The following is a 20,286-nucleotide window of genomic DNA, read 5'->3' on the forward strand; positions in this document are numbered from 1 at the left end:
TCAATGAATGAGAGTTAACGATATTAAAAATCTAGTTGTACATTTGAAGTCACCTGCTTCAGGATTTTAGGGAAACTGTACTAATACACAGAGAGGGAACTAACTAAAAAAGACCTAATGGTTGTTGTTAATAGGCTGTGACACGACCCAGATATTTAGCGAATCATGTTTTCTATGAATTTGGAGTCAGGTGCTTTAGGATCAGAAACATCCTAATGAATCAGTGGTAAAAACCTAAATAGAAATGTCAAAATGTGTCGTCTGTCAGCTGGGCTCAGCCTAGGGAGAACGTATGCAGATGGCGCGTCAAGAGGATTGAATCACTCCCCTGAAGCCCTCGCATGGAGCGTGGGATTTACCACACTGTTCTGCTTTTCTGTTGTGTTACATCCAAGAGCATCTTTTCCCTGTGTCTGTCTGATCTGAAAGTACAAGCACTCTATCATTTCACTGTCCATCATTTGTCCACCTGCTTCTATGGCAAACTCACGCTTTGTGTTTTTTGTGAATGATTTAGTTTGTTATTTATGCAGAAAGGAAAACACAATTGAATTCATTTGTATAGTTTGACATATAATGGAATGTCAGGAACGTTGACAGAAAAGATAAGCATGTGACAATATTCACCCAAATGTTGCCTCAATATTTACTGTCTCAGCCTGTCGTCATTTCGTGTTGGTTTTCATTATTCATTGCAACTGCATATTTATTACAAGTTTTGGGGAGTAGAAAATAAAAAATAAAATTAAGATGCGTTTAAGTGATTTAACCGACTCTTTCTCTAGTTTACAAAGGGTTTTGCATGAAATCACTGGAAGTGATTGCGGTATAAAAGGCGCTTTTCAAAATAAAGCATACTTATATTTCAGACAGATCTTTCGTTTAAATGCATTGATGAGGAAAGAGGAAGGTCTTGAGTTCCAGTTATGCAGCCATTTAAAAAAAATGCACTGACTATCTGTCAGAATAATGAATTAGCTACTCAAAGACAAAGATGATATAATAATATAATAATAATAAAATATTAGTGTGTTCTATGGATTATTCTACTAGTTACTATAAAATTTGTATTCTGTATTTATTATTCCATACAGCAGTTTAAAAGCAGTCTTAAGGGCAGCAAGGCTTTAACTGTCTGGTTTACAAAGGAAGTTTTCAATTTTTTGGCCCAAAGTTTATTTAATGAAGATTTTTTCTACAGCCGAGACACTTTGATGTATTGCTCCAATCCATCTACATTTTTATTATGGCAAGCAGTAAGAATTCTGACGACTGACAGTTGTATTTTTGCGCTTGTTGAAAATGTGTTTTTCAAACTACTTCAACTTGAACAACCTCACTTCCCTCTCTTGCACTTCAAAATCACTGTTGCGTAAACATCTGTTTTTTCGTTAATCCAGCACCAATTCAGATTTTCTTTTCATTATAACTATTGCAACCCATTCATCCACAAACACCATTAGGTTATTTCACTCACAATTTGAAAAAACGTGTGGGGGTATGCAGAACTTGAAAGTATAGTCCTAAGAGAATTATGAAACGGGGAGGGACTGTTCTCATTTCTAAGCCTTTCTCTCAAAAGACAAGCACAGTTGACAATTTCTCTTCAGATATCTCCCTCAGCTACATGACTTTAAAATGCATGTACATTTTATTTTCCCTTGAAACTCTTTTCACATAAAAGAGTGGATGGTAGAAGAAGTTGCAGCGATGATCTTTGTTTTTTTATTACTTACAGGGATAAACTCAATAGCACTTTAAAGTATGTTATTCCTGGGTTTTGCAGTCATTTCCAATTTTTCCTATTTTTAATAATGCTTTGGATCCCGAAAAGAGTTTTCTGATCTCATAAATGGACTGTCTTCAGTGATGAGGCTGTTTCGAATTTTACACTTTATTTAATTTAAATTGAAATGGTAGCTGCTCTACAAAATAAAAACAGTGATGCATTCTTCCGCCTTGATTTAAATGTATAGGTGTCTGATGGATGCTGTACAACCTTATACATCTCCGAACTTATGTTCACCAACTGACCAGGCTGTTTAATCCTGATTTCTTTACTCTCTGGACCAAAGATTGCAAACACCTTTTGTATTATATTGAAGATTATAAAAGATAATCCTCTCACCTGAATTGGCAGGGGAAACTTTCTGAGCCAACAATCGTGAATGTACCATCAATGTCATTTCTTATTATTTATCCTAATGAAAAGTTATCAATGTAAATTATAATGTGTATGTGTATACCACTCTTAATTCACCCATTTAAGAAAGAAGAAGCACTTTGCCTCAGCCAGCTTTGGCGGAAATGTGTTTGAAACCTTTCTCTGTGCATAAACTTTCTCTGGGTAATGACCTCTCTCTCACGAGCCGCATGAGCATTCTGTGATCCCTTGACCTTTCATCAACAAGAAGAGAGAGAGTGAGAGTTTGTTTTCTGTGCAATGCAACATCTATTGCTCCATCTCATGATCATCTGGCCTTATCCACCTTGGCCTTTTCCCTCTTCCCTGCTCTCATTGTTCACCGCTCACAGGGATTGAAGTCTTAGATTCGTTTCAGGGTTATCCATGTGGAGTCGGTGAACAGCAATTGGTGTTGAATTGAAAGTGTCTATTGAGACGTTGATGGATTCATTGAATTTGTCTTAAAAGGAGTACACTGAGGGAAAAAGTTGGATTCGGAATCCTGTGTGAAGCTATCCTTAGACAGAGAAATGGTCTTAGATAGGGCAAACCTAAATATTTAGCATTAAGCAAGTGGTGATAGTCCCTTTTGGTGGTTTCCATGGCAACACCACATGCTTCCTGCATCAAAATTTAGTAAAGAAGAAGAATACACAATCTTCCATGAATTTTATAAACCATAGCCAGCATTCAATCATCGGCAACGTCATATTGAGAGTCGCCAGTAAACGTTATAAAAATGCCACCAGCCTATTTGACTCCCAGGAATGAGAACCGTGTGGAGTCAATTATTCCTCCAGAGTCACATACTTACGATTCAAAGAAACCAATAATGGCTAACATGGTGACTTAGCACTGGCATGTATTATGAGAATATTTTGCTGTGTTTTGAATTATTTACCCAAATGTTGCCTTAATATTTACTGTCTCAGCTTTTCGTCATCTTCTTATGTTTTCTAATACATTTTTTGCGGATACATTTTTATAAATACATAATAATTATAATAATAATAATAAGTATCACTCTTTGCCGCTGGTAGAGCTCACTTGAATTCAGGCTGTCTGAGACGTATTTAATAACTTGTTGCCATCACTCAAATGATAATATTTCACTTTCCCTTTTTTCTTCTTCTTCTTGTTTCCAGTTGCCCTTCAGCTTCCAGAAGGCCTGCAGATGTTTGCCTGTGTCATAGCTGATATCATTGAGAGGTAAGTCAGTGATAAAGCCGTCTTTGTTTTCCTTTCAGAAGATATCTAATGGTTCTTTGAAGAGCTGGGAAAAAGGCAAGTCAGCAGCGGAGGAACTTTAACTGCTGTAACCACTTGGTGCTCATTAGGAGAGAGAAAGCTTTGTCATAATTCCTGCCCTCAACTCAATCTGGGGTTTTGTGGGAAATGAGGCGATAATGCTTTTTTAGGACAAAGCAGATGGAACAGTTTCATTACGGTGTGAAGGGAAATGGTTATTTTTGTTTATTGCTTGTTGCACTTCACTGAACACATCTCAGTATATGTATATACTATATATAGTATAGTTTTTTTTAGTGTCCTCTGGCTTTTCAACTCAACTAGCATATTAAACCATTTTTTGGAATTGAGTGACCATATTGAGTCTTGTTCATTGTATTGATAAATTGATTGAAACTATGGATTCCAACAAGGTTATGTGTGACAAGCATGCTCACGGCAGAAGAGTTCAAGCACAGGGTCAAGAATCCAGTTACCTTTAAAGATAACATTAAATTGTCTTGTTTCTTTTTTTTAACCTAAAACGTAATGCAACAATACATCCAATTAATTATGGTATTTTTGTCACGCATGTTTTCTAAATGAAGTTTTTATCTATATTGTGTGCATTTTAAAGGGATAGTTCACCCAAAGTTCAAATTTTCAGAGTAATCCGTCCCTTTTTGGAGAAATGTATTCGTGTTCTATTCAATTTCTTAGGAACAATATCTCATGTAGGTAGGTTTTTGTGTTGTTTTGCATTAACAGCAGTGTGTGTTCGTTGCTACATTAGAATTGAGATGCATTTCTGCCTGTAATTCAGGCAAAGAACAGATGACACTGAAAAATTCAAGCCTTAGTAACATGAAGGTGAGTAAAAAAATGAGTTAAATTTGAATTTTGGGTAAACTATCACTTTGGTCCATTGTAAAAACAAAACATGTATCTTCTTACTTATCAAATATATAAACTTAAAAAGCTGTTATATGTTAGTGAATTCTCAAAATATCCAGCAGGAGATTGAGATCCTCCCTCTACTGCTAAGTGATTCCTAAAGAGGGTGTTTCTCATTAAACACTGTTACTGGATTCTTGTGTCGGTGTTAAGTCGATAGAAACCAGTTTATAAGAGGAACAAGACGTGAAATAAGTGGTGGGAGTTGCTGTAAACCTTTTAGGAGTGAGTGAATATTTAATTTCAGGCAGGAAACTTGGATCACGTAACTGTGACTGCAGCACTTCCCAAGACGTCAGCGTTTCACTCTGGTGTCTTTAGCATTTTATCTTTTTTTTCCCCCATGGTTTAGTCTGCCATCCAGCCCTTGTACACAGTGGCACTACTTAATCTTGATCACAATCTCTGGAGTCATTTGCTTTTATCGTACATATCTGTCAAGGATTGTTAGCATTACCTTGCTCTTTCAAATTGAGGCAGCTGTGTTGGATTTATTTACATTTTTGAGAATTTGTGATTCCCTTGAGACGGTCTACACAGTCAGCTCTGTCTCACCAAATGAAAACAATCACAGAGCTTTGCTCTGTACACTTTATTGCTCTTCTACTGATTATTGTTTTCTTTAAACTGCAGTGGTAGTTTCACCCCCATCCTAAAGGATACCATGCAGCAATTATGCCTTTTATGTCCTTCAATTTTAGTTCAAATCATGGCTTTTGTCTAAAAATATCTATACAATTTTTCTATCATGGATCACACAAAATGTGCATGTGAATTTAAGATGTCTTTTCAGCCACCCTCTGTGGTCTGACAGAAATATTGGCTTAGATATGTGTAACGTCAACATTCTTAAAAAGGTCTTTCAGATCTTCGATGTAAGATCGAGCTAAGCCACTCTTAACAGCCTTCTTAGGGACCTAATTCTCAGTGGTCAAGCTGCGTCAGGGAAATGGTAAAATGGTATATCCTCCACTTTTCCAAATAACACAACAATCTGAAAGAATAAAAAAACTGATACTTATTCAATACTAATTATTGAGTTACACCTTTACATTTTCAACACATATGTGCATATGTGAGTTTATAGTACTATTGGTACTAATAATAAAACATTTGATGACATTTGTGAGTTTAATAAATCCGTAAAACAACATTAGAGTCACCTTTTTTCATTTACACACTGAAAAAAACAGATGTATTAAACTGAAAGAAAGGCACCTCAACTTTTGCTTTACTAAACGTCATGCACAAATGATGCATTCAAGGGCATAGGGATTTTAGAAAAAATGAGAAAACACTATGGTTTATGAGCCAATATACAATAGTCTGGGCTTTCTAATAACACATAACTACACGTAAAAAAAAAATGGATCTGATACACATTACATTATTTGAAAAGAAGCACCACAATTTTCGGGTGAACAAAAGTACTGGCAGGTGTCTTTTGTTGCCTTTACCAAAGTGATGGAAAGGCTAACATTTGGAAAAAGAATCTGCCCATGATCCCAAAAATTTGTATGTTTGGGATCATGGGCAGATCTGTGAAACATGGTGGAGGCAATGTAATGGCTTGGCTTCTTCTGGTATGCGCTCATTAATCCTCATTGATGATGTAACACCTGATGGCAGCAGCAAAATTAACTCAGAAGTCAAACTAAACATTTTGTCTGCCAATATAAAGAAAAATGCAACCAAACTGATTGGGAGATCCTTCATCATGCAGCAAGATAATGAGCCAAAAGACACTGCAAAAACAACAAAGGAGTTCATCAGGGGCAAGAAGTGGGAGGTTTTATACTGGCAAAGACAATCTCCAGACTTAAACCCTATAGAGCATGTTTTTTACCTGCTGAAGAAGAGACTGAAGGGTGGAACCCCCCAAAACAAACGGCTTAAAGAGGCTGCAGTGAGAGCCTGGAAGGATCACAAAAGAAGAACGCAAAAGTTTGGTGATGTTGATGAGTCACAGACTTAATGCAGTTATCTCAAGCAAAGGATTTGCAACAAAATATTAAGTCTTATTGGCTTTAATTTATCTGTTCCCAAAAATGTGGTGCTTCATAAAAAATAATCTTGTTTATCCAAGCCAAAATGTTTCCAGTGTACAGCTAATTTGCGTCACTGTTCCAATATTTTTGGAGGGGACTGTATTGTAGTTTGTGGAGGTGGGAGGAGGGGAGACCGTAGAGGAGGCTATTGCAGTAATCGAGTCTGGAGGTAATGAAGCCGTGGATGAGGATTTCAGCAGTGGATTGTGAAAGGGACGAACACAGAGACGGTTGTGGTATGTGTTGTGGGTCATTTTCAAGTCTAAGCTCGTACTGTATATGTATATTTATAGAATCTGGCGGGATCTCCCAAATGTAAATAGGATGAGTTGAGTTTTATTTTCCATTTGTGTAGTCAACTCTTCCAAGGTTTTTATTTGCATATCCAAGAGGTAATGATTTTCAAGTCTGCATAATTCTCTCCCCACAATGTGACTAAAACATCGAACGAAAAGGGATCAGATAAAATTCTATTCAATTCCCAACTTTCTCCCAGAACCATCTTAGGGACCAACATCAGTTTATTTACCTACCGTCAAGGATTTAAAATCTATTATACCAAGGTGAAACTAAGGCCCCATTTACAAGCTGAAACGCAGAAAAATCTTTTCAAACTTTTCAAAACCCAGTCAAAAGTAGGAACTTTTATTGTTGGCACATGTAAGTAAGTAAGTAAGTAAGTAATATTTATTTATATAGCGCTTTTCGAGACCAGGGTCACAAAGCGCTTAATCAATCAAAACAATACTCAAAAAAGTACATACTTTAAAGATCAAGATAATACTGAGAACACAACAGGAGTTCGAGAAATTCAAGGAAAAGCCTGAACAAATAGAAACGTCTTAAGATGTTTCTTAAAGGAGTCAGTAGACTCCATCAAGCGCAAAGACAGAGGAAGATCGTTCCAAAGCTTAGGAGCAACAGCCTGAAAAGATTTCTCTCCTCCTGAGCCGTGTGCGTGGAACCATAAGTAGATTTTGATCCACAGACCTCAGAGCCCGAGCTGGGGTGTAAGGCTGGATCAGATCAGTGATGTAAGGAGGAGCCTGACCATGAATAGCTCTGAAAGTAAGAACCAGAATTTTAAAGTTGATCCTGAAAGAAACTGGAAGCCAGTGAAGAGTTTTAAGGACCGGAGAGATGTGAGTTCTTCTACTTGAGCTGGTTAGAATTCTCACTGCAGAGTTCTGAATCAACTGCAGACGAGACAGCTCCTTCTTGTTAAGACATGAAAACAAACTGTTGCAATAGTCCAGACGAGAAGAAACAAACGCATGGATTACAAGCTCCAGATCATGTTCCGACAACATTTTCCTAAGTTTAGAGATTTTTCTCAGTTGAAGGAAACAGTTTCTGGTCAGTTTTCTGCAATGTCGAACAAGAGACATGTCTTTATCAAATACAACACCCAGGTTTCTCAGGCTCAGTTTGACAGACTGACCTAAGTCACCCAAGTACTGACTCAACCCTGGAATCTCATCATCAGGAGCAATTACCAGTGTTTCAGTTTTGTCCACATTTAGCTGTAGAGTGTTTTCACTCAGCCATTGTTTGATTTCTACCAAACAATTGACTAAGCTGTTCAGCCTCTGGGGCTCAGTTGGATCAAAAGAGCAGTAGAGCTGGATGTCATCAGCAAAAATGTGATAAGTAAAATGTATCAGAATACTCCTGGTGTTCCAGGAGTGTTTAATGTAGACGAGACCTGCTGCCTCTGTGGATGACACCAGCTACCCTACAGTATATGTCAGCAAGAATGCCTTATTAAACTCTTGAGAAATTAAAGTTAAAAAGTAAACTCAATTATAGTAAAAAGAGTAACTCACAATTAGTGAAATAAAACCTGTGTTGATGATCACCAACTTGCACTGATCACTTGAACTCGCAAGGTGACAATTATTTAGTCGGTCTGCAGCAATCTACTTCTTATCGGTCTACTTGTTTTTTCCAAGGCTGAAATAAATGAGCCATAAATAATCTGCCTTTTCACAGTAAAGCAACAAGTCACCCTCAACATTTTTATTCGATAGACAAACTCCAATAAATTCGGCTGAAGATCTGAAGGTAATTTAAGACATTCTTGTCCTTTGTCTGACTGGAGGTTTGAGATTCAATGTAAAGTTTAAAATGACGAGTCCCTCTTCTAGAACTTAAGAAGTCCATGAAGGTTAGTATGGAAGGCTTGAGTCTATGTAAAGCTTATTTGCCTTGCTCCACGCAGTCTAGCAGTGTTAGCCGTTCTATCAAAATTATATTTGCCCACCAGGCTAAATATGGAGCCAAGCAAGGGGTCTATGATGCACCTAAAGTGGGTCAGCGTCATACCTTTGAAGGGTTTCATCATCAAAATGATAAGCCTAGCCAAAGTATTATGTGACATGCATTTTTATTAATTTAAGTAAGTAATAGTTACTTTTAAAGCGCCCTTCCAGACCAGGAAGTCACAAGGCGCTTAAACAATCAAAAGTTAGAGTTCTTTTATTGTCAAATATACATGTATGCAAGACATACAGCATAGATGAAATTGTAGTCCTCTCAGACCCACGATGCAAAACATGGAAAAGACCGTTTAAAGGGCATTAAATAAGACATTCCAAAAAAAAAAAAAGAAGTAAATAATCAACAATACTACACATACAAAGCAATACACAGATACAAACACCTAAAAAAATTATAGACTCTAAAAGGACAAGACACATAAGACAAACACAGGAGTCTCAGAAGATTAGGAAAAAGCCTGCACAAATAAATAAGTCTTAAGATGTTTCTTGAAGGAGTCAGTAAACTCCATCAAACACAGAGGGAGAGGAAGATCGTTCCAAAGCTTAGGAGCAACAGCCTGTAAGGATTTCTCTCCTCTGGTCTGGAAGTGTGTTTGTGGAACCATCAGTAGATTCTGATCCACAGAGCTGGGGTGTAAGGCTGGATCAGATTACTGATATAAGGAGGAGCCTGACCATGAGTAGCTTAAGTGGCCATCCAGGATGTTATCCACTTAACTCCAATAACTTTTTAACAATCTTGCCACCATTGCATGGTGGATGTGCCATGGGGGGCATACAACATGCATTGAGTGTTTTACATTGAGGAATGGTGTGCTTCACTTTGGGATCGAACCAGCAGAATGTATGTCTTGTTGCAGTGCTGCTCAGTAGTTAATCACAACATTTCTTACCCCCAATAGGCTGCAAAAAAAGTGAGCATTGTATTTCCTTTTGTTTTCAGTCTTATATAAGCGTTGTGATCGTTCATTGTATTCCATCATTGTTAAGACAATGTCTTGCCAACACAAAATTAGCCACGGGCCTCCCAACAGTGCCTGTGCAAATGTTTGCTATAATCCAACGTAAAGTATATTTATAAACATCACATAAAATGTGTTTCCCTCCGTGCTGTTAAGGTATCACTAATACAAGTGCCCTCTTACTATTTCAGCAGAGCGTATTAATGGACTTGTTCTTTTGGGCATTAAACAGCTTTCTTGGTTTGAAACGCTTGTCGGAAAGAGACTTTACTCCTGGCTCAGACTGCCAGAATTAAGTCGATGGCAAATGCAAGCTGAAAAGGCCAAGTGACCTCAAAGTAACTTGTCTTCCAGCCAGATGAACGACTCAATCACAACTGGGTAAAAACGAATAACCACCAACATGACTTTCTAATCCCTCTAGATGTGACCAAAATAGTCCAGAAACTGATGAACCTCTCCAGGTAAACACACTACAAATAATCCAACATTAATAACTTAATATTTGGAAAGTAAGCAGTGATGCATGTGTTGTCACTGCACCATATGCTTCTTGTTCTTAATAGCAGGCCAGCTGGCTTGTTCTTGTTTTGAAAACCCAATTTTGTCATTATAGTTTACAAATGACTTGCGTTTGCCACAGTGAAAAGGGTGTCATGAGTCTCATAAAGTCTCGTCTGGTATTGCCACTTTAACCTAATCCTGAGGAAGGCACCTGATGTCCAGTCCTTTCCTGGCACCACAGCACTTGGCTGCTACACAGAAACACTGCCCTGTAACCGAATCCGACAGTTTGTTCTACCACAAAATATCAGAGGACCACACATTTGCTGAGCAGCCAAGGCTACGAGACGCCTGTAATTGAAGCAAAGAACAATAATTAAACAATAGCTTACCCATGTCTGCCCTTGTTTTATAGGATAGTTTATATACTTTGTTTATAAGCTGCTCTCAAATATCTTTTAAGATATTGCGAATTAAGTCATAATTCTCTCCACCAATGTTATAATCAAAACAGATGAAAATGCTTATAATTCTATCAACGCCAACACAAATTTGCAACTAACGTAAACCCAACTCCCCTGACTTACTCGCATGTTTCAAATTTTAAAGTCTTGCTCTCCAAGATGCAGTAAGTCCCTCATTCCGCTACAAACACGTTTAAAATATAAACTTATTTAATTCCTCATTTGTAGGCTTCAATACAAGAGGGGCATTACAAACGAGCAGTATTGAGGTTTTTTGATGTTTTTAAGTGTCTCATGTTGGACAAAGCTATATCTCTAGAGAAACAGATTACTCTAGAAATAATCCCAACCTTTAGTTGACATGAGGGTGAGTAGTAATGAGTGTTTGGAATTGGGTTGACCTAACAAAATACATTAACTGACTTGTGCAGAAGATAACCACACAAATCCTTCTTACTGCCTCACACATTTCAAAGTTGTAAATAAAATAATATGTTCTTGTTATTTCGCATTAATTTCAAACATTGCCCTAATAAATTCCGGTTAAACTGTTTAATTTCCATCACACTAATCGCTGCCTCAAATGATTTGTCATTAATCTATTGTGTTTGTGGATCTGGGCGATCCATCTGTCTATGAAGTATCACGTTTATTTATGTTTACTTAATTTGCTTTCAATCAACGGGTTGATATTAGACGGTGAATCAGAGAATTAAAAAAACAAAATCATGAATGAAACTTTTTATTTAATTATTATTGTTATTATATGTATTCCAAGTTTCTTTACCTAATTTCAAAATCGATATTGCACTTGCTTCTTATTTGTTAATTGCAGGTATTTAAACTTTTAACGAGAGGTGTAAAAGGGGGGTTGGAGTAAGACGGAAATTAGTGCTGCTGGGCTGCTTACAGTATATCACCATATTAACGGTTTAATTATAATATATTATATATTTCATATTCTAAACATAAAAGATAGCTGTGTCTCAAATTGCATACTTAATCTTAGTATTTTTAGTGTATAAGTGCGTCTCAATTCTCAGTATGCAAAATTTAGTGCTCCATGCACACTAAATTGGCATGTTAAAATGCCCACAAAACTAAGTATGGATCGATGGACACTTTCTACCCTAACCCCTTGTTAGTACGTACACTATCCTGATGCATACTAACCTCCAGTGCACTAAGAGAAGTATGCCATTTGAGACACAGCACATGTTTATTCTATTAAAAACATGGTCGCAATAAGTCACTTTCTATAGCCAGAAAACATGGCCGTTTTAAGATTCTTTTAGAATACAAAAAAACCCATCTCTGTTAAATGGTAGAAAGAAATATCTCTGTCCTTGGAAGGAATATATAATGATGCCCACATCTTTGATTAATATAGAAAGAAGAGTAGGAAGTAAGTGTTCCCAAATGAGCTGATGAAGAAAGATGTATTCGTGACTAAGCTTCGGTTAAGAAGAAGATGGCCATCCTGTTCTGGCACATGCTATACGACTGTGAGTCATGAATTTGCATCTTTAATCCAAAAATTATCCGAAATTAACATCCTAAATGCAGAATTGCTCTTTCTACCTTTATTCTGGAGATTTATCCATGTTGACATTTTCACATACTGTACTTGCATTTAACATTTAGACTTTTTATCAATGTTTTCCTGCAGTTGAAGTTCGATGCTATAGGGAAACATGTTTATGTCGGATATATGTTTGGGAGTCAGCTGAGTTGATACAGATACCTTTGCCAAAAGCAAATCTTAGCTGGCTGTGATTCTTGGCATTCATGCCAGCTTGCATGAAGGGACACCAACATAGCAAAGTGTCCCTCTGCGTTTTTCTCTGAAATGTTGGAGCTTCCGAAATTATGTAGACTACATAGTAGGTGGATATTTGAAGCTTGATATCATTTCTGACACAGCAAAAACAAGACTACAATATAAATAACCCAAGCATACATCATAACATGATTGGACACTAAGGTTGTTATTCTTTTAGTGTAAAAATCAATATCAATAAACCTAAATGTAACCATAGCAAAAATACTGCAGTTGGTATTTGATCTTTACATATGTATTTTTTCACAGATTTGGTTTGCTCACTTTTGGTTAAATCACAGTTTATATTTGCACCCAGATTCTGCATTAATAAAAATTATAATAAGAAACAAGGTTTAGCTCCGTTAGTGAGTTGAAGGCAGTGAAATTCAGCTTTCAGTCATGACTAAGCTAGCCACATCTTATAACAAAATTACTAACATCGATGTGGTCACCAGCTGGACTCACATTATTATCTTCATTAAGGTGAGTGGGCTAATAACAAAAATAATAAACTTGCTTGCATGTCTATTGTATCCAATTTTATATGTTTGGTCTCAATGCTTTTTACAGTATCAACTTGATCGTTTAACCATTCTGTTTTCTGACTTTTAGACCTGAATTCTGGTCCCTTTTTAAAACTTTGTTTTGGTTATGATTGAGTTTGATTCCAATCGATATTAGACTTTTATTATCACATTCAAATATTATAGACGCCACCATGGTCCTCGCTTACCTTTGGTCACAGACTGATCTGTGAATGATGACTCCAGTTGGCTCAAGGAACACTTGTGTCGCATATAGTATTTTGGAAAATTAAGGTATAAAATGATCTTTCAGCCCCCAGACAGCCAGAGGTGCCTCTCTATAGGCGATTCCATCCATCAAAAATAGATCCCTCTATACTCACAGTCGTATGAATCATTTTTTTGTAGGAACAGCTGCTCCAGCCCACATCCTCCCAGGGAAAATGTCAAATCTACCATAAGTAAGATGCACATTATGATCTGCTAACGCCTTCTTGTCCTCCGTCACCAGCTCAAACAGCGCCACTGATCAGACAGATTACTGGATTACTTCTAAGCTTTGCAATAGTGACTAGTTTTGTGTCCACAGACATAGTCATATAATCATTTGAGTGTATTTGTCCAATTTACGGCTCAGGAGCCAAATTATATGTCCTGTAGATGATGCATAAAGTTGTGTAGAAATTATTAAATAGGAATTTAAAGTGAATCAAAAATGAGTTCTCATCCAGTACAGCATGTTGATAAACTAACCCTACGATCTTGTTCAAGAAATTAAGAATTGAATCAGACTTCCTGTAAAGAGAGGGTGATCATAGACTGTCCAATTATGTTAGACATTAGATGTTTGTTATTTAATTGGACATTCTTAGAATTAAAATTATATTCTTCAAGTTATACATAGATTTTATACAATTCATTTAACTTTTTTTCAAAATGTAATTTTTATTAATTAATATTTGGTAGGAGTTTCAGTTATATCTATCTGGGACTTTCCATGTTCTTGATAAAAGAAAATGGGTAAAAGTGATTGTTATCTTAATGACAAACATGTTCTTTAATAAACATTTTGTTCTTTTTGAAACATTGTTTTAGCAGATTTGGAGAATTCATGAAATTGGCCAGACACTAAACACATTTGTTTCATAGAGTGACTCTTTTACTATCTAATGTCAAATGGCTATTACCCAAGAATCCTGCCAAACATTCTGGTGTGAATTGTACAAACTGTACAAGTTGCTCAGTTCAGTTTAGTGTACAGGGATTAACTGATCAAATAGCACGTAAAAACTGATCGAATAGCACGTAAAAACTGTGATGATAGGCACCAAATCTCTCAAATGGCAACAGGGGGCCACATAAAAACACAGAGACCTTTTTAAGGTGGGAGAACGGACATAAAAATTACTTTAGGGAGCAAAGTAACGGATGATGGAGATGAACATTCAGGCGGGTAAATGTCTGTAGTAAATGTATATGGTTGTCCGAGCTGCACTTTGCAGGTCATTCTTACTTTTTATTCTTTTAGGCTTGTGTCACTATTGACCAAAGGCGTCATTCTCTCTTTAACACAGCGTTTCTCAAGGTGTTTGAAGTGGTGGTGGTGTTGAAGGGCTGTGTCTTTACAACAATAACATGAATAATATACATAAATAATCACAATAAATAAATAATATGTTTTCTGATTATAATTTTCAGGTTGTTTATAAAAACATTAGAATTGTAAAAATGTGTCATTTGAATACAGATTCTCAATGCGGGTCTTGTTCGGAAATGAGGAAATGCTACTTTAAAAACTTTAAAAACATTCTACTTAATAATTACACAAGTTAAACTAGCATATGTTGATTCTCCAGCAAGTACCAAAAGAGCAAATCCGCATCAAAAACTGAAAAATGACATAAGATTTGACACCAAATTCTGATAAATGACAACCAGCATAAATGACTAAGTCATACATTTGTTCCCTCCTGCTAGCTCTGACATTCCCATAATTCCTCAGCCATGGCTATTTTTCTTTATTTTTCTTGTCAAAATAAATACCCATCTTGTTAAAACCTTTACTTTTAGTAGAAATTCACAGCAGTTCACAAATCGTTACGTCAACACATTTGTCTTGAACATTTTAGACTTAATTACCTTTCAAACCATATGTAGTTGTCGAATAGGAATATTTTTTTTTCAATTATTCCATAGATCACATACTTTTAGTCTTTCATACTTGTGTCATAAATGTGTGTTTAACACAACTAGGGATGCAACTTTTAGCATCGTCGATACCCTGATCCAGATGTTGATCAGGAACACCATAATCACTATCCTCAGACCTAACACACTTGGAAACTCTTACCCTCTTTTGGGATAATTAATTGAGTGACGGCTCTTTTAGGTATCTTCTGCAGTTGAGTGCAGTTCAAAGCTGCATCTTGATAAAGCTGCCAGCTTCACTATAATGACTTCATGTATCAGGGCCTCTGAATAGCTGCCACAGCAAATAGATGAGATACTCTCACAGAAATAGCACTAATGGTCTTGTTTTTCAGGGAATTAAGGGATTATCTAATGGTTTTATTGAAAGCATCTGTCAAAAGCTCCATCCCTAACTCGCCGCCTCCCGTCTATCTTTGCTCTGGCAGATGTTGGGCGCCAGCACTGAAACATCACCAATGCACATTAGTAGTGACTCTATTTATTAACCATAGCCTACAGTGTCAATTTAAACATTAAACCAAGCCAATTATCATGAGCATGTTACAATTGATGGGTGCAAAATGAACAAAACAAGGGAATCATGATTTTACTTTGGTAAAACATATCTATGGAAGAAAGGGCCATGCCAGGAGATTAAAATAATGATCATTGCCAAATTGACTGCAGCATTTTCCTCTATCGTTAATAGGGATGTGTATTAGCAAGAATCTGCTAATACAATGTGCATCACGAAACGGGGGCAACGGTGCAATATATTACAATAATATAGAAACAAAGATATATTCATAGTATTGCCTGAGTACTTTCTTCTGTTGTTGCAGAATTTCCTGACCGCTTGACTCTTGACAAAATCATAACTGCTGTAATTTGTATAGAAACCAAACAATGTCCAAACATTAGCTGTAAAATCTGCCGGAGTCGACTGTATCCTCTGGTCCTCAGTATTCACGGGTATCTCAAGGGATATCAATGTTTGTTAAGCTGCAAGGACAGAATATCGAAACAGTATTTTAGAAAAGAATATTACGATGGATCCACACGTTGATATTTTCTAACAGTCGTAATCATAAAGTAAAACAAAGCCATTATCCCTGATCAAGATGTCGAGAATAACAGGGTAAATGTGGCCCTTCAACTGTGTTTATGTAGCAACGGTATTCATAGAGATCAAAACTATGAAACTAAAATTTAAATGTTCTTACTTAAAAATGTTATTTACCGTTGTTTTTATTAATGTATTACTATTTAAGTGTAAGTTAAACTACATTTTAATGCCTCAATTTATTTTATTTGTACTTTTTGTGGGTATGTTCGGTATGACTATGGATTTCTGTACAACAGGAAGCATTGGATGGCAGCACGTAGAGTGAAATGAAACGTGTGGTTTTCAGATGGTACAGCTTAGCTCAAGTTCCGAGCTTCAGCACCTAAACTACCTTGTTGGACTTGTCCTGTTGGGAAGTATTTACCTGGCCACTGTTTGGGCTGGAACCACTCTTTGCTAGGAGAACGCCAGCCTGAGTCTGCTATAGGTTAGATGTAAGATAATACACAGACATCCACTGGGAAATGTTCATCAAAAACTTTGAGATTCGCTCTGCCACCCTCTTGTGCCTGTGGCAGCCTTCCTTCCTAGGCCAATGTTTTGTACTTCCTGCCAAAGTCCTCTTGCTAAAACACAATGCTCCCAAGTATAATGGAATAAAAGATGGGCCTTCTTTGAAAATGAGAAATATTTTGGAGCTTGTATTCAGTCATTTTTGTGTGCCGGGACTGTGGATGCAAATAAACCTGCACGTGCTCAGTTGAGCTGTCTGCCCACAGTGCCACATCTGTACGCACCACACTGACCTGCTTGTCACTTACGTTCCAATGTCTGCTCCCCCAGCTATTATTAGACTTCAAGTGTAAGAATTGCACCGACTGCACCGACAGCAGACTGACATTCTATTTTGGAGTACACTTTTTACTTATTTTCAAACTGCCTGGAGCACCAGGTTTAATTTGGATCAAAAACTAAAACTTTTTTGTTCATCCTGCCAGTACTGACCAAAAGTAGGAGCAAGGTAGAAAAATCCCCAAATTATTTTTTACATTTAACACCATGACCTTGATGTTTAGCAGAACATTATCTTCACACATCTTTGCAGGATAAGAGACTAAAATTAACATGATGGGTTCAATATTAGCTTTGTCTTTTATTACCAGTGTTGGGTAAGTTACTTTAAAATAGTGACTTAGTTACACAACTACTTACTTCTTTTAAATTAACCAGTTACTAGGGAAAGTACATTTTTTAGGGGTATAAAATTTAAATAAAATTTGCCAAATGTACACGTCAGTGTAACTTTCAATGCTGTGATTAATCAATTCAGACAAAAAGGTAAGAACAATACATGAACTAAACAAAACAAACAACAATTTAAATTAGGAGTGCACCGATCATAATGTTTGTGGCCAATACAGATTAACAATATCTGAGTCTCAACCGACCAGAACCTGCCCAATTTATATCCCCCATAAGAACTTAAACACACAAATGTCACTTTTTGTTAATTTTTTCTATTGGTGACTCTGTTAAAAACAATAAAATTGAACAACACTGTATTAAAAACACAACTTCCTTTTGCTCTTGTGTTATCTCAGAGTCATCTAACTTTTTTTAAAAGTGATTATTGAAAACAAAGTTTTATTAAAGTGAAAATTTTTATTAAAGTGATACAGTATTCATTTTAATAGTGTTTCGCTTTAAGTAAACAGGAGTCGTGTTTGTTCTTTTTCCTTTACTTCATTACTACATTCATTGTTAATTTATTTTAATGACTCATTACGGTATTAAGGGCACACAAAAAAATTTACATAGTTCCTAAAAACATTAACAATAATTAATATTATCAATCTTAATAAGTTTTTGATTTGTTCTTAGCAGCACCCTAAAACTTAAATCCTCAATACACCTTCAATGAAGAACAATACATATAGTTTCTTGCAATAAAATGTACTAGCACTAGTGTTTTAAACCTCCTTGAAAAACCCTCGCATTACATTACATAGCCTTTTTATATTTAAGCGCCTGCTTTGGCAGGGATAATCAAAATACTGAGTTGCAGCCGTACCAATGGGATCAAAGTCGCTGTGTTGATCTTTTGAAAACTTCTAACATCCCTCTTATCATAAATAAGCACAGGAGCAGCTGATGCAATAATCTGTCTGTGCCCACACAAGTTTGCACATCAGCTTCTCCTCGTCTTCGGAGAACAAGTCTTCACACCACGCTGTGACTAAAGGAAGACAGCAAATTTGAGCTGTGAAAATCTCAGCGGATGTTTCAACTCACCAGGTGAATCTGTCAGCTCCCGCTAGGTGTAAAGATTTTCAATTGAACATAAATATTAGGCTTAATGTCTGAAAGACTGTCTTTATTTGATTAACACTGACAGCTGCTGCACATTCACAAAGTATTAAATAAGTTATTTTTACATCAAAATTGTGTGACCGGTCATTCACTCATTTAAGACTTTTGAAGTTTGGACAAAAGAGCTTGACTAGCTGGTCTTTAACTAAAGGTATTTAGTTACATTTTTTTAAAGTTGCATATTGAGTTAACTACTTCAATATAGGGACTCTGCAACATAAATTATGACGAGATGTTTTCGTCGAAATAAAATGAGAGAAGCAAGATAAAATTTGGTGATGAGGAAATAAAATGAGACTAAACTTGGTTTACAAAATGAAATGATATAATCTAGAATAAATACAAATAACTTGAATAAATACAAATACTTGAATAAGTAGGGTTAGGGTTGTTAATTTGCTCATTTAATGTAGGGATGGAGTACATTTAAATGCATACACAAATAAAACATGGTTAAGAGGAATGCAATGTTTGTTTGTTTTTCTGAAATAATTCATTATGCTTATGAATCATTGAAAACTATTGAGTATTTTTTTCCATTTATATATTCCTCTTTTTAAAAAGTTGATTTAATGCTGGGTCAAAACAAAAACATTCTGCCACTCACATATCTGTCACACAGTATATGTCTCCTAAGTTTCTATGGGAAACACCGCAGTCGTTACAAAAGTACCTTCAATAAGTCGACCAGTTGGGTGCATTAATAAAAAAAGCAGTAAACGTTTAGTTTTAAGATCTTCCCTTAATGCTTGCTGGATAATTTCCACTAGAGCTCAAGGTGTCGGATGGCCTTTACTACCATCTACTACTACCATCCCTCATGCAGCTTAATCTCTGCTGCATCTTGGACACACTTCAAATTGGCAGGTTTTATTGAAAAGATTCCAATCTCAGGCTAATGTTTCCCACATAGCAGGATGAGCATGCTAAAGAGCTAATTACGGTGGCATGTTATGAGGTTCTGGAGTTTCTCTGACATCTTAATTAGATCTTAATGACATTCCAGTTGGAATAGTATGGAGCTGGACTGGAAAGCGAAGGATGTGAAGACTAGAACGAGGAGTAAATGAAGTTATTATTAGTAACGGTGTAATGAAGCCTGCATGTCCAAATTTAACGTGTGTCCTGTGTGAAATGATGCAAGATATGGGAAAGATATGTTTGATTTGAAACTGATCTTCTGATGTCTATCTTGCTATAATCTAATCTCTCATGCTACCGTCCTACTTCTTGATATGCTTTATCCCCCCTGTAACTATACCTGTGTGTCAGAGTTGCTTTTCTGGTAGAAACATGATAGACGGCTGGTCTAGTTCTGCTGTCGATTTTTTTTTTCCTTGCAACTGCAATAGAAAACCAAAATTAACATGGTTGAGAAAACAAATCCTGCCCCCCCAATACCCTATACCCCGAGCTCTGCAAGCTACACAACAAAACCACACAGGTAGATGGAAACAAACCCTTGACAAGCCCGAGGTCAAATGATTCACATCTTCAAAAACCAATATTTATTTACCAGATGAATGCTTGTCTTCATCTTCTGAGCGCAGCTGGCCTGCCTTACCTCAGAGCAGACCATTAGAGAGAGAACAGTGGAGCGGCTGGGAACCACCACAGAGGGGTAGAAACACATAGAAAACAAAGGTAATTACAGACTACCTAGGGAGAGTACAAACACGATTACGCTA

At 36.5% G+C, this 20,286-nt stretch overlaps 1 protein-coding gene across 2 annotated transcripts in view; it reads left to right on the forward strand.

Annotated features, from left to right (window-relative positions):
• dph1 (diphthamide biosynthesis 1) overlaps positions 1 to 20,286 on the forward strand; it is a 63,801-nt gene that overhangs the window by 19,759 nt on the left and 23,756 nt on the right. For both annotated transcript variants that reach the window (XM_087796373.1, XM_087796372.1), the window contains exon 3: positions 3,331 to 3,394. In XM_087796373.1, the coding sequence (XP_087652499.1) occupies positions 3,360 to 3,394 (35 nt within the window). In that variant the 5' untranslated portion in view covers positions 3,331 to 3,359. The remainder of the gene's footprint in view (positions 1 to 3,330; positions 3,395 to 20,286) is intronic.

The sequence above is a fragment of the Callionymus lyra genome, chromosome 7 (genome assembly GCF_982586985.1).
Source record: "Callionymus lyra chromosome 7, fCalLyr1.hap1.1, whole genome shotgun sequence".
Lineage (NCBI taxonomy): Eukaryota > Metazoa > Chordata > Actinopteri > Syngnathiformes > Callionymidae > Callionymus > Callionymus lyra.